We start from the raw sequence: 18,784 nt of genomic DNA, 5'->3' as shown, positions 1-18,784 counted from the left end.
TGTTTTTCACCAATCTGGGCAATTTCCCCACGAAGCTCCGGAGAGAGTTTCCCAACTTCCAAGGCTATATTGCATGTGAGTTGGTGCAAAAGGGCCTGTAGCTTTTGATCCAGTATCTCAGGGGTTAACACAGGATGTGCAGGAGACAGAGAGGCATCCCATGTACTTTGCTTGGCAGCTCCAGTGCTCAGGGGAGGTTCAGCAGGCAGGAACAGATCTGGCTGTGTAATTGAGGCTGGGGATTGTGGCCCAGACAGGAAGCGTTACATGCCGCCTGGGTCCGCTGCTCCTGTGGCGGCAAGGAAGAGTTTTTTGTTTCCTGATTTTGCCCATGGAGTGCCAAAAACATGAGGAGTTTACCCACGTTACTGTAGAGGCATAAAGAAGCAGTGTGGGGGTCACGGAGAGCAGATGGGGACCGGAGCTCAGGATCTAAGCATCCGCCATTGCCGAGCACCGCGCATGTGCCAATTTGTAGATTTTTTTTTATGGTCAGCAGATTTTAAAAGACATCCTGCCAAAACTTCAAGTAGCGGTTCACAGCTCTGGCAAAGGCCTGTGTACTGGTATCTGCTGTCCCTAAGCTGAGATAACAGGCACTTTGAAGTTTGTTAAAAGTTAAGGCTATGGATTCCATGAATTGGAGGAGGAGGGAGGGCGTAAGATTACTGGGCTATGCCTCTTCTCTTGTCAAAAATGGATGAAAGCTAAACAACCTAAACAAAATGGATGTTGCATACAGCTTTCATGTGCCTGCTGCTCACAGCAATTCCAAGATGATATGCTGCTGTTTTTCTTTTTATTAAAAAAATTGTGCTAATATCAACCAGGAATCTACTGGTCTCTGTAATCTGTTCACTTGTAGTCTGAAGAGAAGATCAATAATGTATTAGCAATGTGAGAATGAAAGAAATCTGTAGTAAATGTTATAATTTGTTGAATTGCCTCAAATGTCCTTTATCTTAAATAGGTCACCTTTGTTGGTGCACTGACCTACAGTCATATCAAAATAGCTCTCACAAAAAGTACAGTGCTTTCCAACAGACAAGGATTCCCAAATTCAAAGCAACCTTGAAACTAAGGAGTTTAAAATAGAATTCAAACAGCAGAGCACTGCTCTTGTCCTTCCACTTTTATTATTCATCTGAAAATCTGCTTTCATATATATTGCAGACAGTCTGTATCAATTTTAAATGAAACACACATTTATTATAAATACATTTTGCCACAATGTGGATTTAAAATTGCTTTAGAAAAGAGAGAGGTTAATACAGCATGAATTTGTATAAAACAGAGTGTTAAGGGCAAGTCCTTTCAGACATGGTTATGACTGGGATAGGAATTAAAGAAAGTCTTATGCAAAAAAAAAAAAAAAGAAGCACCTGAAGGCATCCTATGTAAAAGTTGACCCCATGGCAATAATCTTAACATCTTTACAAGTAAGAAGAAAATGACCCAATGTACACAAATGCTGGGGATGTGTCCAGAAGTTGGCAGCAAGACCTGTCGTAAAAACGTGTAATGCTGTGCCGTGTACATACATATGTGTACAACATTCGGAAGTGTACTGCAGCATCTAGAAAATGTATTCTAGTAACTAGAATCAATTTTACGTGTGTGCATATGCATTAAAAAAAGCCAAAATACTCTTCCCTAAATATGGAACTTGGGTGTTTCAGTTTTACATCTCTGAAAGCTGCTCTAGTAAACAGAATTAAATGCCCATATGTGCAGCTGCACTCAGATCCATGAAAAAAGGCAATATCAATCGAATTCTCCATTCACAGTTAAAAATGGTGGTGACATGTGATCATCATGGTGACTTCAATTTTTCAGATATTGACTGGAACTGCTCACTCTAAGGCTCGGCATTTCTTAAATGTCTTGCAAGACAATTTTTATGAGTCATTTCTCGGCTTCATCTACTACTTACAAATAACAGAGCTGATAGTGGATGTGGAAGTAGGGGATAACTTAGGAAACTGCAATCACAGGGCAAATACATTCCCTGAAAATTATGGGAAAAGCAGACCCGAGGGTAGGACAAGCAAATTAAACCAACTTTACTAAACTGTGCTCCATACTTCATGACATTAAATGGGCAGATATTTTTGAAACAAAAACCACGGAGGAATAGTGGTTTAAGCACATTTTAATTAATGGCATTAGCCAGTGTATTCCAATGGGCAACAAATATAATAGGACTAAGGCTAAATCTGGGTGGCTAAATTCAAGTGAAAAAAGGTAAATTAAAGAGAAAAAACTGTCCTGTAAAAAATATAAGGGAGAGGGGACACTGTCAGCATTCCAGCACTACAAAGAATGCAATAAGAAATGTAACGGTTCAATCAGGGCAGCAAAAATTGACCATGAGAGACACATAGTGAAGGGGAGTAAAAAGAATCCCTAATGTTTTTTTAAAATATATAAATAGTAAAAGGCAAAGTCCGAGCATATTAGACCCATAGAGGATAGCCACGGGAAGTCGGTAAGGAAGCTGGCAAACAATTTGGCAAGGAAAAGGCAATACATTCTTATAGTCTTTACTATATAAAAGGAAGGGTATAATAGACAAGACGGTAGTGTTAATAGCACAGAAGGAAGTTTACAGAAGCTAATGTTCTTTAAAGACTTGAAAAACAATGTGCACAAATCACCAGGACCAGATGGCTTACACCTGCGAGTCTTCAAAGAACATAGTCAGATCATTCCTGGTTCAATAATTTTTATTGAAGGTTTCCAAAAGTACAATGACATACAGTGGAAACAGAAAAAAAATGCACCGAATGCAACAAAAAAGCCATACTGCCCTGGCACCAGTACTAAACAGCAACATAAACATGTAGGACTCTACTAGTCATGAAGTGCATGTTCAAATGAGTCTTATAACAGAAGAGAACATGCCAGATCTGGAGGAGATCAGGGTTCAGCATCTGGTCAAGGGAGGGCATAAGAACACCCCCTCCTAACAAGTAAGACTTTTTCCTAATCTTTAAGGACAGGCTATTAACTGGAATGGTCCCAGCAGACTGGCAAAAATCTAACGTGGTACTAACATTCAAAAAAGGGCCAAAATACATACCTTGAAACTACAGGCCAATCAGCGTAACATCAATAGTTTGTGAACTATTGTAGGGGATGATAAGGGACCATATTCAAGAATTTGCTGATAAACATAGTATCATTAGTAGTAACCAGAATGGATTTATGAAAGATCATTCTTTCCAGACCAATCTATTAACATTTTATGATGAACTGAGCTGTAATCTGGATAGAGGAAGGCCTCTGGATGAAGTGTATCTAGATTTCACCAAAGCACTTGATAGGGTAACCCATAAACGCTTGCTTTCCAAAACGAGATTTGGGTAGAAAACTGGTTACAGGGGTGTGATAATGGGAGGTGATAAATAATGCATCTTCTGAATGTTCTGGAGTTGTTAGTGGGTTACCCCAGGACTCTGTCCAGGGGCCTATTCTGTTTAACTTGTTCATAAACGATATAGAGGTTTGTATAAATATTTCAATCTCAGTGATTTTCTGACAATATGAAGCTAAGCAGAACAATAACTTCACAACAGGATGTTGAAATTTTACAAAAAGACCTTGATAAAATAGAGGAGTGGGCAAACACATGGCAGTATCTGTGGGTCTTTGTAGGTGACAGACTCAGCAATAGCATGCAATGCCAAGCTGCAGAAAGCAAGGCCAAAAGACTATTAGCATGCATTAAAAAGGGTATTTACCCAAGAGATAAATCTATAATTCTACCACCACCTTACCAAACTTTGGTTCAGTTGCACCTTGAGTATGTCATCCAGTTCTGGCCAACAGTCCTCAGGAAGAATGTGCTGGAACTGGTGAGAGTCCAGAGAAAGGCAACAAAACTATAAGAGGGCTGGAGGACCTCAGTTATGAGGAAAGGCTACACACATTAAGTTTATTTTATCTGGAAAAGAGATTCTTAAGATGAGATATCGCAATATATAAATATCAAAACAATGTTTCTAGCATAGGAAGAAAACTATTCAGTCTTCAGTCGATCAAGAGTACAGGTAGTCACTCAATGAAGTTGGAAGAGAAGCAGTTTAACATTAACTACATAGGAGGTTCTTTACTGTCAGAATGTTAGGGATGTGGAACTCCCTTCCACAATCGGTGGGGTCAGCAGGAAGTGTCAATAATTTCAAAAAAACTTTTAGATGGGCATATTAGCAAACACAATATACAGTGAAATGGGAAATGTTAGAAACATAAATGCATGCACATAACCACACAGGTTGAACTGGATCGACTGGTGTCTTTATTCAACCTTACCAACTATGTAACTATGAATTGCATTTGTGTGTCTGAGCACTTAAGCTGTATGTAAATCCAAGAACAAAAATGTAATATATTGCAGTTTAGCAGTTCTAGGATGTAGTGACAGCATTATTTCTCTTTTTTCAGGCTTTTTTTTATTTTCACCTGGTGATTCTGCTAGTAATACAGTTTGGGGGAAATTTACTAAAACTGTAGCATGCAAAATCTGGTGCAGCTTTGCATAGAAACCAATAAATTCATTATTTTATTGTCAAGGCTTGATATTGTCAAATCTTAATTGAACAAGCTGACATTAGAAGCTGATTGGCTACCATGCACAACTGCCCCAGATTATGAGAGCTCCAGTTTAGTTTTAGTAAATCTCCCCCTTCCTGTCTTTGGGTGTTATTACCCTAGGGAAGAAGAGTTTAGGACTATAAAACTCCTTTCCTCCTTATCTCCTAGCAAAAACAATGAACACAGGGAGTTATCAGTTTAAGCAGGCCATAGACAGGTTGGTTATCGACCAGTTCAGTATAGGCAGGCTAAAGTACCCAAGTTGATCAACTTGGGTACAACCAGCCTGACAGATTTTACATGAGATTAATGCTATTGGCTATTAGAGCAGCTGGCAGTAATCAGTGTGCTCCCGGCAGGGACGGCTCCCTCAGCCCCCCCCCTTTCCCCGCCGAGAGAACAAAATAGCTCTGCAGGAAGGATTCCCCCATTAACACTGATCGTGTTGATGGGGGAATCAAGCAACCATGAGTTGCAGGAAAGAAAATCGCTCCATTCATGGTCAGCTTAAGATCTCCCAAGATTTTCTGCACTTCTCTAACAAATAAATATTCCTTTAAAAGTGTTTTGTTATAACATACTAAAGCAGAGTAAATACAGGAAGCTAATTATTAGGGTTTACAAACCCTTTAAATACTGGCATTGTGCTTTAAAGTTTATAAATGTATGGTCATCTTGTCGTATAGACAGTAAAGCAGCCCACGGATTATTTGATTTTCTTTCATTCCACCATGAGTGGTAGGGAAGAAAGTTGGTCGATTCCCCCTATCAACACAGTGAGTGTTGATGATGGATCCCTCCCGTGCTATTGTGTTCTTCCAGCAGCAGTGATCGCATGTAAAAAATCCGTTAGGTTGGTTGTACCCAAGTTGCGCGATGGATCAATTTGGGTACAACCAGTCTGCCCATGGCCAGTCCCTGCTGAAGCTGCCTAGATTTGATCCATCTATGGTTGGCTTAAGTAGAAACAATTGCAACCATGCACAGTATTGCACAATAAAACTCTTTATTTAGCAGAGAGGAGAAAGGTTAGAACCCGTCAGATTTTTACTACTCTCTGGGACCCTGATTGGGATGATTTTACCTCACTTACTTTTCCAGTGATAACCTATGTGACAGGGTGTGAGAGAGTATTACTGAGATTTCCATAAAAATTTCCATAAAATTTAGTTTTTCGATTGAACTTTACCAAATGAGCTACAACAATATAGACAGCAATGTTTAAGATATTTAGCAATTATGCTGGATGCAATGCTAGACATAAAAATTAGTCTTCATTTGTAAATGAATGAGTGGAATAGCCACTGAATGCCTTTTGCTCAGAGACAGCCTATACATATTAAACACAGATTATGGACAAAATCTTATATTAACAAAAGTGTTTTCCTCAAGTTATTTTTTGCAGTCATCCAACATAGTCATTAAGAATGAAAGTAATGAGCTTTAGCTTCCTTTACAAAACTCAACAGATGTGATGCAATATAAACTTCTATTTTGTTTTCATTTTAATCTTTTCAGAAGAAATGGCAGTGCCATTTTCATTGCAGTGTCTTGCTGAGTAAAGAGGGAATATGTGCCTTTGCCTCCTAACAGAGTAATAAAGCAGAGTAGATACTTAAACCAGATGTTTCCTATATCCCCACAAGGGACAGGCTCGTGGCTAGAAAGTGGGTAAGTTATAATGGCAAACAAACAACTTATACCCCCTTATGTCCAGTATATTGGATAATGGAATCAGAAAATAAAAGATTCAATGTGATGAACACAAACGGATTAACTAGAAAATATTACCATATCTACTGTAAATAACATGCAATAATAGCTGCACATCAAAATCTTTAGACAGGTACCTGATACCAGCTAAAAGAAAAATACAAATCTCTAAATATAGGTAGTCAGTACTTCCCCCTATCAAGTATTAAATAGGCCAAAGCTCAAGCTGGGCTATCAGATCACATCATTTTCCAGTATAAGTACAGATTCAGTTTCACTTTCAATACTATTTTTAATACACCTTGTAAGGAGTATATTTGTGAAGAAGTGAAGAAATATTCAGTGCATGTGAATCACCAGGAGGATTCAACTGCTCGTGCTATTGCTGGGGATAGCTGCTTAAATAGCTCAGTTAAAGAAAAAAAGGGAGGGGGGGGAGGGATGACCAGAAAAAACAAAAGAAAAACAAAACATTTTTCAATAGAGAAAGGATAACCATACTGCTAGGTCACTAGTACAAAAATTAAGGCATGATGGTAGTGGGAAAGGTTATTCTTGACTGGCCAACTTTTTCATTATTATTATTTTTTTTGTCCAAATCCAGTAGTGTAGTACAACCTAATTGTCTATGAGTAACTGAATCCTATGTCCCTTAAAGTGATGCTAAAGGCTTTTTTTTTTTTTTTTTTTAACAGCTAACATGTTATACTTGCCTGCTCTGTGCAAGGGTTTAGCACATAACAGGTTTTGGGCTCCCCCCTGCTGAGTGCTTTGTGTCTTGTGGACACAGAGCAGTGCTCAGTAGTGAGCATGCACGAGTGTCCCCCCTCTAGTAGGCCGCTTGGGGGGCACTCATGCATGCTTGCTCCTGAGCACTGCTCTATGTTCATAAGACACACAGGGTGGGGCTTAGCCCTTTCCCAGCTCCTTTCTCACTGGCTGTGATAGACAGCAGTGGGAGCCAATATCTCCCACTACTACCTCTGAGCCAATGAGGAGGCAAAACCTGGGACAGCAGCCGCTTTCATGCACATCGCTGGATCGAGATTAGGCTCGGGTAAGTATTAGGGGGTTGCGGAGAGAGCTGAATACTGAAGGTTTTTTACCTTACTGCAAAGAATGCATGAACAAAAAAACCTTCAGGCTTTAAAGCTACTTTAATTAACTTAGCAATAAAATCTTATGGGGGAAAATGGCAACAATTGAACTCCAACAGGTTGCCTAACGTCACAGTGACAGGCAGACAGGAAATGAGGGGACATACCCTTTCTGCAAATATAAAGAGCAATACAATCTGTCATTGATCTTTAGGACTAATTCACACTAGATGCAGTTCAGTGCACTTTTTTTCTGCATCAAAAATGCATGTACAGTGTTTTCCATGTATTCCAATGGCCCTGGTTCATACTAGTGCAGTCAGTTCCAGTCAGTTTCTGGTGCAGGAAAAAAAGTAGAACATTCTGCATTTTTCTACGCAGAACCATTCTGCAACATAGCAAACTGCATCAAAACTGCACCGGAACTGCGTGTGGTGTGAACTGTAAGCAAAAACGTATCCAGAATGTATCCGGAGTGCATTTTTGTGGTGTGAACTGGCCTTTAAGGTTAAAATAAAGGGTTACAGGCCTATCTATTTCTAAGCTTTCGATTACAAATATTTTATATTATAGTTTTGAAAACAAGGTTTGCTCATGCAATCTAGAACAAGAATTAGAATTTGAAACTGAAACTGCAAATTCGTATTTTGAATGGTAAGCATCAAGTTTGTCTGCAAGTATCTGACTCACATAGGCCAAGGTGTAGTATAATGTAATTGCTCAAAACAACAACCAGATACGCTGTGCTTTGAAACAATTTATCCATAAACAGGGTTAATATGGACATTACTATAAAGGTTTTTTTTTTAATTTTACATTATTTGCACAACTGCATTTCTCTAACTGGAAGTGCATTTTAAATATACATCTGTGTATGTAACAACCTCCTGTATGGTCAACTGTAGGAAATAATGTTGTTCAGAAAATGTATGGTCTGCAAAGAAAATGCTCTAGGTATACATTGTAATTTAAATGTAGCAGGAGAGGACTGGTCAGAGAGCAGCTGTTAATGATATGAATGACGAGCAGCAAAGCAAGAAAGGAGGACAGGTCTCAGATCTAGCAGTTTACAGGGTCTCCACTAGCCTCAGGCTATATTTGAAGCTAGTGTAGCTAACAGTTCACAGCTTAGGCTAGCCTTCACACTAGCCTTGTGTGCAGGCGGCAGAGAGGCGTTTGGGAAGCGTTTTTACCGCTTACCAAACGCCTCTGCCAATTCTGCACATTACAGCACATGGTGCTGTTCTAACAGGAGCGTTTGCGTTGCGTCGCGTCGCGGCAAAACGGACGCCTCTGGTTGAGTCAGGAGGCTTTGAAGCCTCCTATTCTCGTCTATGGTGCCGCTCCGCAAACGCCCGGCCGGCGTTTGCGGTGCGGTTGCGACGCGGTTGCGGGGTGTTTGCGGAGCGGTAACACCACTCAAATGCATTATAGGCGTTTGTGGGGCGTTATTAACGCTCGGCAAACGCCTAGCAACCGCCGCTAAACCGCGCATGCGGCGTTTGCGGAGCGTTTGCCGAGCGTTAAAAACGCTCCGCAAACACCGGACCAACGCTTGCCAAATGCTATAGGGGCGTTTGGCAAGCGTTGGCAAAACAGCCTAGTGTGAACGAGCCCTTAGTTAGATGACTACATGGGTTAGACAGAAGCAAGAAAGGACAGATGAAACGATATGCATTATATATAACCACACTGCAGATTTATTTAAAATGTAACAAATTCACATTGTAGGTCAAAAAGGTAAACAGCAGAAGAAAAACAAATGTTGGCTAAAATGTCTTTGGTTAAGCAGAGAGATGTAGATAAATAGTGAATGATTATATACACACACAATCCTGGAGTCCCATATCAAAGCACATGTTTTCAAGACAAAAATGAAATATAAAGTCAGTTGTGTGCAAATAGCACTCTGAAATTTAGCACACTATTTTCTTCTGTCAGTCCCTACAATACAGACCACAGTAATGATGTAGGGGCAGGAGGAAGAGAGCACGTGGTGTTGGAAGCAGGTATCCAAAATTGGTATGCAAAATTTCTAGAATTTAAAATATTAGAGTTTGGGAGAGTTGTGAGCAGGAGCGGACTGACAACTCATGGGGCCCCCGGGCAATAGGGGATCATGGGGCCCCTGTGTCCTTGCCCAGAACTCAAAAAAGCCTATGAAAAAGGTACCAGGGGCATCTCATGGGGCCCCCTACTGACCCGGGCCCTCGGGCAGTGCCCTAGTTTCCAATTGGTCAGTCCGCCCCTGCTTGTGAGTCTCTTAAAGAAATGCCATTTCAGCTTTAAGTCTCAAATAGTTCTCCAAATAAACAAGATTTTTCCTTTGGCATGTTTAGCTCCCATACATTCAGAGACAAAGTCTTTTTTGTGGTCAGATCACATGTGAGAGTGATTATTAGGTTTTATGCCCTTCCATGGTCTGGTTTGTCTATGGAAATGTATTGTCTATTGATTATGTAAATGTTTCCTGATTCCTGTATTGAAAATATACGATAAAATTTATATATATATATATATATATATATATATATATATATATATATATATATACATATATATATATATCTATATCCTCACACAAAAAAGGGCAAAATGTAACCACCTCAAGACCACTTTCACCCCCCTTCCTGCCCAGGCCAGTTTTCAGTGCTGTCACCCTATGAATGAAAATTACTCAGGCATGCAACACTGTACCCAAATGAAATTTGTATTTATTTTTTTTTTTAATTTTTTTTTTAGATAGGTAAAGCTTTCTTTTGGTGGTAATGGGGGGTTTTTTGCTAAGTGATAAAAAATTACAAAAGCACCACATTTTCTTAGTTTCTATTATAACATTTTGCAAATAAATAATCTTTCTTAATAATTTTAGGACAAAATATATTCTGCTACATTTCTTTGGTAAAAATAGTGTAAAAGTTAGAGTCTGCAAACTATGGTATATATATTTGAAAATTGATCAACTTTGATGTATTGGCTGCCTATCTCATTTCTTAAGGCCACAAAATGCTGTGGACAGCCAAAAGGTATTTAGTAAGAGGCATGCTGAGTTTGCGATTTTGCCACAATTTTTTGGAAGAAATTAAATAAAACGTGTTTTTTTCACAGTGTTGTAATTTTAACAAGTTATTTCTCACACACAGCATAGGCATACTTATAATTACACCCCAAAAACACATTCTGCTAGGCCTCCACTGTATGGGGATACCACAGTGAGAGACTTTTTCACAGCCTAGATGCATAGAAGGGTCCAAAATCCAAGGAACACATTTGAACTTTCAAGGACCATACAATTATGAATCAAATTTCCTGATTGACTATCACATTTTTGCAGTTTTTACAGCATGAGGACAATGCAAACACCCATAAAATGAAAGAAAATTAAACTTATTTTTACACAAAGTTTTCAATTTAATAGGATATTTCTCATATACAGCATAGGCATACTTAGAATTGCAACCCAAAACATATTCTGCTACTCCTCCTGAGTATGACAATACCACATGTGTGAAGTCTTTCACTGTCTGGACTGATTATGTACCAGACATTGCATCTTGGGTATCATACAAATCAACCAACTGTGTCAAAACTAATGTACTGTAGTGGTCACCTCTATATGAGTGGTAAGGGAATATAGTGTAGTATAAAGCCACCTATAGTGGTCCTAGTTCCTAGAAGTCAAGCAAGTCTAGCCTGCTGGTACATGGCTAACAGGAATGCCATGTTCACTGGCCAGGAAGTACAGGAGAATGAGAATGGTTCCAGGATTGCAGTTGACTGCAGGTGATGGCTGGGATTGGTGTCTTGCAGGAATGTAGTTACTGGGATGTAAAGGCAGACACATGGTCAGCAGACAAGTAAAAGGCAGTAATGTGGTCAATAAACAGACCAGGGTTAGTAAAGGCAGCAGACAAATGCAGCACTGGTGTACCAGTATCAGGAACACTGTTGCTAGCGCACACTGTTATGGTGACATTGAGGACTAGTGTGGCATCAATCAGTAATACTGCTGCTGATTTACAATGGTCTGACACTGCAGCTGGTGTGCTGAGACATCATTGCTAGCTTACACTGGTGTGGTGACACTGTGACTGATGTGCCACTGATAAGGAACGCTGTTGCTGGCACACACTAGTCTGGTGACACTGGGGCAGGTGTGGATGTGATCAGGGACAATGTAATGTGGTGTGGCAGTGACCTGGGATAATATGACTGGTGTGGCAATAATTAGGGACACTGCGACTGGTGCGGCGGTGATCAGGGAAACTGCAACTGGTATGATCAGGGACAATATAACTGGTGTAGCAGTGATAAGGACACTGAGTGGTGCGGTGGTGATTAGAGACACTGACTGGTGTGGTGGTAATTAAGAATACTGTCTGGCAGCACTGGTCTGGTGATAGTGTACTGCTGTGGAAGTGATCAGAGACAATGGCTGTGGATACTGACAAAGTGATATCAGAGCAGCCAGTCATTGTACATGATCACTGGCACAGCAGTACGATGTCACCATAGAGTTGCTAGATGATGGTGACAGATGTAAAAAAAAAAACCAAACAAAAAATATATCTTTTTTTTTCATATTGTGACACTGTCCACTGTACTGCTCTAGGGGGTGATGTTTTGATGTTTTTTTTTTTTTTAACACACTATGATTGCATATTGCAGTGATGAGCACTGTATAAGTAATCATTTACAATGTTTTTGGCATCCATTCATAATGCTATGGTTTGCTATTGTGATAGCTCTAATTGGCAACAGCTATTACGTGGTACAGGGCCGGCATTGATTGGCCCTGTACCATGTGATCATTATGACCAATTATGAAGATCACAGAAGTACACACAGTAGTAAAGCAATGGCACCATGAATGACTGCTATTATTTACTACTTCTCATGTGATTGCTCTGCTCTCATTTAGGTGTTTTTAAGGTTAATGTGTTATAACAGACATGGTAATTTTTAGTACAATGTCGCTTTCAGAAAAAGGGAATAGTGGCTGCAATTGCTGGAAGGTCTGAAATCATATATAAGGAATGGAGGGAAAGGATTTTCCTCACACCGGACCTACTGTTCCATAAGAGCTCACACTGTCCCGCCTGTCGCAGGTACTTTATGAGGTTTGCTGCCACCTTGGTTTCCAAGGGGGCATTGTTGTAATTGCTGTAAAGTTATGCCTGTGTTCTATAACTGAGCTAATGGTTTTGTTATTTATTGAAATGTTGGATGATTTACAATAAAATTATATTTTTGTGAATTTATTGTTTGATTTCAATTAAACCAATAGAGTGCCGCAGCCTTTTCAATACCATTAATGTGTTTGGTCTTTTATTATATATATATATATATATATATATATATATATATATATATATATATATATATATATATATATATATATATATATATATATATATATATTTGTTATTGTTTGCGGGGTTGCAGCCGGCAGTCCTAATAATTTGATCACTTTCTACCATTAATAATGACTACTACATTTCTAGGGATCTCTCCCAGTGCATATTATTCCTCTTCATTTCAATCTCTTCTGATTTTCTGGAGAATTTTTGCATCTCCCGACACATGGAGGTTTCTTTTTCAGGTGCATTTTTATAAGAAAATGAAAGAAAGTAAAGTGCGTTGGGTAGATCAACATTTCCTCATATTGCAAAGTAAACATGATTGTCAAGCAAAGAAACAAAATAATCATGTAATTTGAATACTTACAAAAGCTATTCTAGTAAGATTGCTAATCAAATTCCATAATATTTCTCAAGTACTAACGCTAAGTGGTTCATTTATATCAGAGCAAATGTCGTTATGAGGGCCCGGGGTCAGTAGGGGGCCCCATGAGATGCCCCTGGTACCTTTTTCATAGGCTTTTTTGAGTTTGGGCAAGGACACAGGGGCCCCATGATCCCCTATTGCCCGGGAGCCCCATGAGTTGCCAGTCCGCCCCTGTTTGCAGTTCTACTGTATATTGTGATCTACTCATTCATAAAATGCATCCTGCCCTAGGAGTTCTGTCTGCTTAAAGCAAAAGGGAATTCTGTGGTTGAAGGAGAGATGGTCATGTGGCTGACAGGTATTAAACAGCGATATGGCCATGGTAAATCAGTCCTAATAGAAAGCATTTTCATTAGGACTTCCAAAAGAAAAACTTGGAAAACACAGCTTTAGAGGACAAAGCTGAACACTTAACTAAAGGTTTTCAGCTTTCTTTACAAAGGAGTAGGTGATGTTAGATAAAAGTAAAGAGAGATGGTCAATGCTTGTATTCAAAGTTATATGCCTAACATGGGAAGATAATGCACCTGGCCCAGATGGCATCTAAACCTGTGAAAAGAATTACACTCAGCAATTGTAAAATGACAGATTATAAAAACTGGCCTGTTCAGCAAGGATAAAAGCCTTAAAAGGCAATTCAATTACCACTTTTAAATATATCTAAGGCCAGTATAAATGTTTTTTTTTTATCCCAAAGACTATACAAAGGACCAGAGGACATTGTTGTAAATAAAAGAGAGAAGATTTTGCCGTCATTAGGAAGAGTGTCTTTACAGTAAGAATGGTGAAATTACAGAATAGATTACTGCATGAAGAAGTAATAGCAGAAACAATAATGGAATTTGGAGTACAGGCAACCAGCTGAATTCCCAGTTGAAGCACACAAGTGTGAAATGTCTTACAAAAAAAAATGTGCAATTTTGTTTAGTCATTCAGCCAGGCATCTCTGTTATTTCACATTACTTTAACACCTCCCTCTTCCCTCTAGAGCAGGTCCTAACTAATTTTTTTCAACACCTTTTTCCTGTAGCAAGAAACAGCTCATTACAACCTGTGGCACTATGTCAAATTCTAAAATTCTTGCAGGGGCAGCTGTTAGTAGCTTAATTCCTGCTGACATAGGCACACCCCCAGAACTACAAATAGCGTAAACCTTCTGCGCTAAGGAAGCTTCCAGCAACTTAAAACAAGTAAATAAATAAGTGGCGGCTGCTAACATCCACACTTATTACCTAAAGTGATAATGGATAAATAGTACAAAATGATGTAGCGCTCAAACAAAAAAATATAATACCTAAAACGAATATACAGGTGAAACTCGAAAAATTTGAATATCGCGCAAAAGTTCATTTATTTCAGTAATGCAACTTAAAAAGTGAAACTAATATATGAGATAGACTCATTATATGCAAAGCAAGATAGTTCAAGCCGTGATTTGTCATAATTGTGATGAGTATGGCTTACAGCTCATGAAAACCCCAAATCCACAATCTCAGAAAATTAGAATATTACATGCAATCAATAATACAAGGATTGTACATAGAACAATATCGGCCCTCTGAAAAGTATAAGCATGCATATGTACTCAGTACTTGGTTTGGGCCCCTTTTGCGGCAATTACTGCCTCAATGCGGCGTGGCATGGCAGCTATCAGCCTGTGGCACTGCTGAGGCGTTATGGAAGACCAGGATGCTTCAATAGCGGCCTTCAGCTCTTCAGCATTGTTTGGTCTCATGTCCCTCATCTTTCTCTTGGCAATGCCCCATAAATTCTCTATGGGGTTCAGGTCAGGGGAGTTTGCTGGTCAATCAAGCACAGTAATCCCATGGTCATTGAACAAGGTTTTGGTGATTTAGCACCAAGATGGTATCCGCGCCGGATATTGCGTGACCATGTCACCTACACGTTATGTCACGGCCCACATGACTTCATCAGGGTCACCCTGATGAAGTCACGTGGGCCGTGATGTAACGTGTAGGTGACGTGGTGACGTAATATCCGGTGACGCAGTATCCAGCGCGGACGCCATCTTGGTGCTCCTAGTGAACCCATGCAGTACACCCATAGCATGAGGTTAATGGATTTAAATGCTTGTTTATTATTAACACTATGTGAGTAGCAAATTGGCTTTGTTTGAATACTTTTAAATTAAATACAGTATTACACTATGGAAGTTCTCTCTATTGTATTTAATTTTGGGTCCTATTGGAGTTGATCGTATTACTCAGAGTTAAAGGGGATCTTGATGTGATTTGTATACTACTACTGGAAGAAGTCCATTTAAACAGGATATCGCCTGTGGAGGGTCCAGGGGTGATCCAAAAGTGGTTTTGCCCATTGGGTCACGGTAAGGAGGTGAGGAGGCAATTCAGATATTTTTGGATATACCACCAGCGGCTGCAGTGCACATCCACAGCACTTTTGCACGTTTAAGATTGTGGAACACCTACGTTTATATACACTGATTTTTCAGAATTTAATTGGACATATTTTATGTATTTTGATTCACCTGATTGTTGCAAATTATTTTCAATATTTGTTGATGTGATTTTGTTGAAGCACTGTTCACTTCAGTCTGTATGATTTATCCCCCAGTGCTGGGATCACGTTATCACTGTTTTATGTTTGATCAATAACAAACTGATCATTTGTCTTATTTGCTCTTTTTTTTTTTTTAAATATTTGTCACACTTAAATGATTCAGAACATCAAACAGATTTTAATATTATACAACGATAACCAAAGTAAAAACAAAATGCAGTTTTTAAATGATGATTTCCTTTACTAAGGAAAAAAAGCTGTCCACACTTGCCTGGCCCTATGTGAAAAAGTACTTGCCGATTGTGACGTGCATAATTTGAACAAAGAGGACAACTTGGGCAGCACAGTGGCTAAATGGTTAGCGCCTGGCAGTACTAGGGTCGTTGGTTCGAATCCCAGCCAAGGCACCTCCTGCCTGGAGTTTGCATGTTCTCTCTGTGCCTGCGTGGGTTTCCTCCGGGTACTCCGGTTTCCTCCCACTCTCCAAAGACATGCTGGTAGGTTAATTGGATCCTGTCTAAATTGGCCCTATTATGTGTATGTATGAATGTGAGTTAGGGACTGTAACGGAAGCGTAGGCAGGACAGAACACACAAAGAAGATGGGGAACAAAGCTTTATTAAACTATGAAAGACACTCAATCAGGACAGTTCATGGCACTCCGCGACATGCGGCTTGTAGGGACACCCATGGTAAGCGGGCTCACAGGGGCTCAACGGGACCTTGGCAATGGGGTCTGACCTCAGCACAACTCCCACACAGCTTTCTAGGGACAGCATCAGGCTCACGGGGACCCAGCGGGACCTTGGCTGTGGAGTCTGGTCTCAACACAGCTTACTAGGGACGACATCAGTCTCACGGGGACTCAACGGGACTTTGGCTATGGAGTCTGGCCTCGGCATAACTCCCACACAGCTTATTGGGATGACATCAGGCTCACGGGGACTCAGCAAGACTTCGGCTGTGGAGTCTGGCCTCAGCACAGCTCCCACACAGCTTACTAGGGACAACATCAGGCTCATAGGGACTCAGCAGGACCTTGGCTGTGGAGTCTGGTCTCAACACAGCTCCCACACAGCTTACTAGGGACGACATCAGGCTCACGGGAAATCAAAGGGACTTTGGCTGTGGAGTCTGGCCTCGGCACAACTCCCACACAGCTTACTAGGGATGACATCAGGCTCACGGGGACTCAACAAGACTTCGGCTGTGGAGTCTGGCCTCAGCACAGCTCCCACACAGCTTACTAGGGACAACATCAGGCTCATGGGGACTCAGCAGGACCTTGGCTGTGGAGTCTGGTCTCAACACAGCTCCCACACAGCTTACTAGGGACATCAGGCTCACAGGGACTCAACAGGACTTTAGCTGTGGAGTCTGGCCTCAACACAGCATACTAGGGATGACATCAGGCTAAGGGGACTCAACGGGACCTTGGCTGTGAAGTCTGGTCTCCGCACAGCTTACTAGGGACAACATCAGGCTCACGGGGACTCAACAGGACCTTGGCTGTGGAGTCTGGCCTCAATACAGCTCCCACACAGCATACTAGGGACGACATCAGGCTCACGGTGACTCAACGGGACTTGCATACTACTGCACTGCCTTCCTGCTTTCGGTGCTGTGGGTGGGTGGGAACCATGTACCACATCTGGTGGCAATGCCCTGCGGTGTCTATATTTTGGATCCAAATGTTTAATTTTATTTACTGAGTGATGGGAGTGAATATCTGTAGTTCCCCAGAGGCAGCCCTTTTTCAGAAATTGCCTTCAGAAATCCCCAAAAAAATCAAACTGATCCTCTATATGATCCTGGCTGCAAGGATCACCATTGCTAAAATTGGAAGCGATCAATGATACCACTTGACTATGTTAAAAATAAATCGAACTGGATCATGGTTAATGACAAACTCACCTGTGTTCTCTATAACAATATGTCGAAATTCGATAAATTATGAGATTCAATTCATCATTCATGAGATCTGTTGACTCAATACCATTCTGTCACTTAGTGGGACCATGGCTGGCCCTCTTTTACTTGAATCTCTCACTCATCCTTTCCCTTGTTCTTTCTTTGTACTTATTGTTTCTGTTATCTTTTGATGTATCTGACTTTAGTATCTGACTGCTGTGGAGGTCATGCTCTTAGGGGCTTCAATAATACATGCTTTTTTATAGTGAAATATGTTTTACAACATTGATAATTGTTGATCTTTATCATCTTTACCTGGATTACACCAGAGGGACTTTTGAGCCCCACATATACGTATACATGTATTGCAATGTTCGTTTCTTCAATTTTTCTGAACACTGTTCATGTTGTCTATGATTAAATGTGAATGGTGCCCTCAGAGCTCACTACCTCTTATCTGTATGTACTTCATCTTTGCACATTTGTTTTCTTTTTCAATAAAAAGATTGGAATATAAAAGAAGATGCTAAAGACTGGACTTATGAACTTACTCTGTAATCTCCTCAGTTACAGTGTGTTCCACTTGCAGTCGGGAATTGACTTCTATGAAGTAATGTTTGCCATGTTTATCTACAAGGAACTCGACTGTACCAGCGTTTTCATAACCAACCTGCAAATATAAAAGGTTAAGACTTCCATGAAGTTTTCATATTTATTACTGCATTTAGTTAAACATAATAAAACAAGTAATTTGAATAAAAAGCAATGGTAAAGTATTGCAGAAGTAAATTTAACCCAAACTCCTCTTTTAAAGTAGTATTAAAGGCAGCATATTTGTTTAAGTAGTCACAATTAAACCCCATTAACATTTCACATATCAAATAGCAAGAACCATAATTGCAGTCTCTCATCCACATCTGTGTTTCCTCTGTTGTATCCTTAGACAGTAAGTCCCCGACTTACGAACATTCGAGTTGCGAACTTTAACAGATATCAATGGACCTCGCATTACGAACATTTGTAGATGCAAACAAAGCACCGGAAGTAGCTCACGTGACTGCTGGACATTATCACAGCTGCGCTGCTGTGTGCTTACTGTATAGTACAGTGCGATAGCGTACTGTAGAGAGTCCAGGATG

At 40.2% G+C, this 18,784-nt stretch overlaps 1 protein-coding gene across 4 annotated transcripts in view; it reads right to left on the bottom strand.

Moving 5' to 3' along the window:
- PC (pyruvate carboxylase) overlaps nucleotides 1–18,784 on the bottom strand; it is a 1,112,699-nt gene that overhangs the window by 487,192 nt on the left and 606,723 nt on the right. For all 4 annotated transcript variants that reach the window (XM_089689964.1, XM_089689966.1, XM_089689965.1 and 1 more), the window contains one exon: nucleotides 18,197–18,315. In XM_089689964.1, coding sequence (XP_089546090.1) covers nucleotides 18,197–18,315 — 119 coding nt within the window. The remainder of the gene's footprint in view (nucleotides 1–18,196; nucleotides 18,316–18,784) is intronic.

This window comes from Staurois parvus, unplaced genomic scaffold (genome assembly GCF_062004578.1).
Source record: "Staurois parvus isolate SC_StPar_1 unplaced genomic scaffold, SC_StPar_1.0 ptg000505l, whole genome shotgun sequence".
NCBI lineage: Eukaryota > Metazoa > Chordata > Amphibia > Anura > Ranidae > Staurois > Staurois parvus.
The sequence above is the reverse complement of the archived record's forward strand: the minus strand, read 5'-3'. Positions and strand labels throughout refer to the sequence as shown.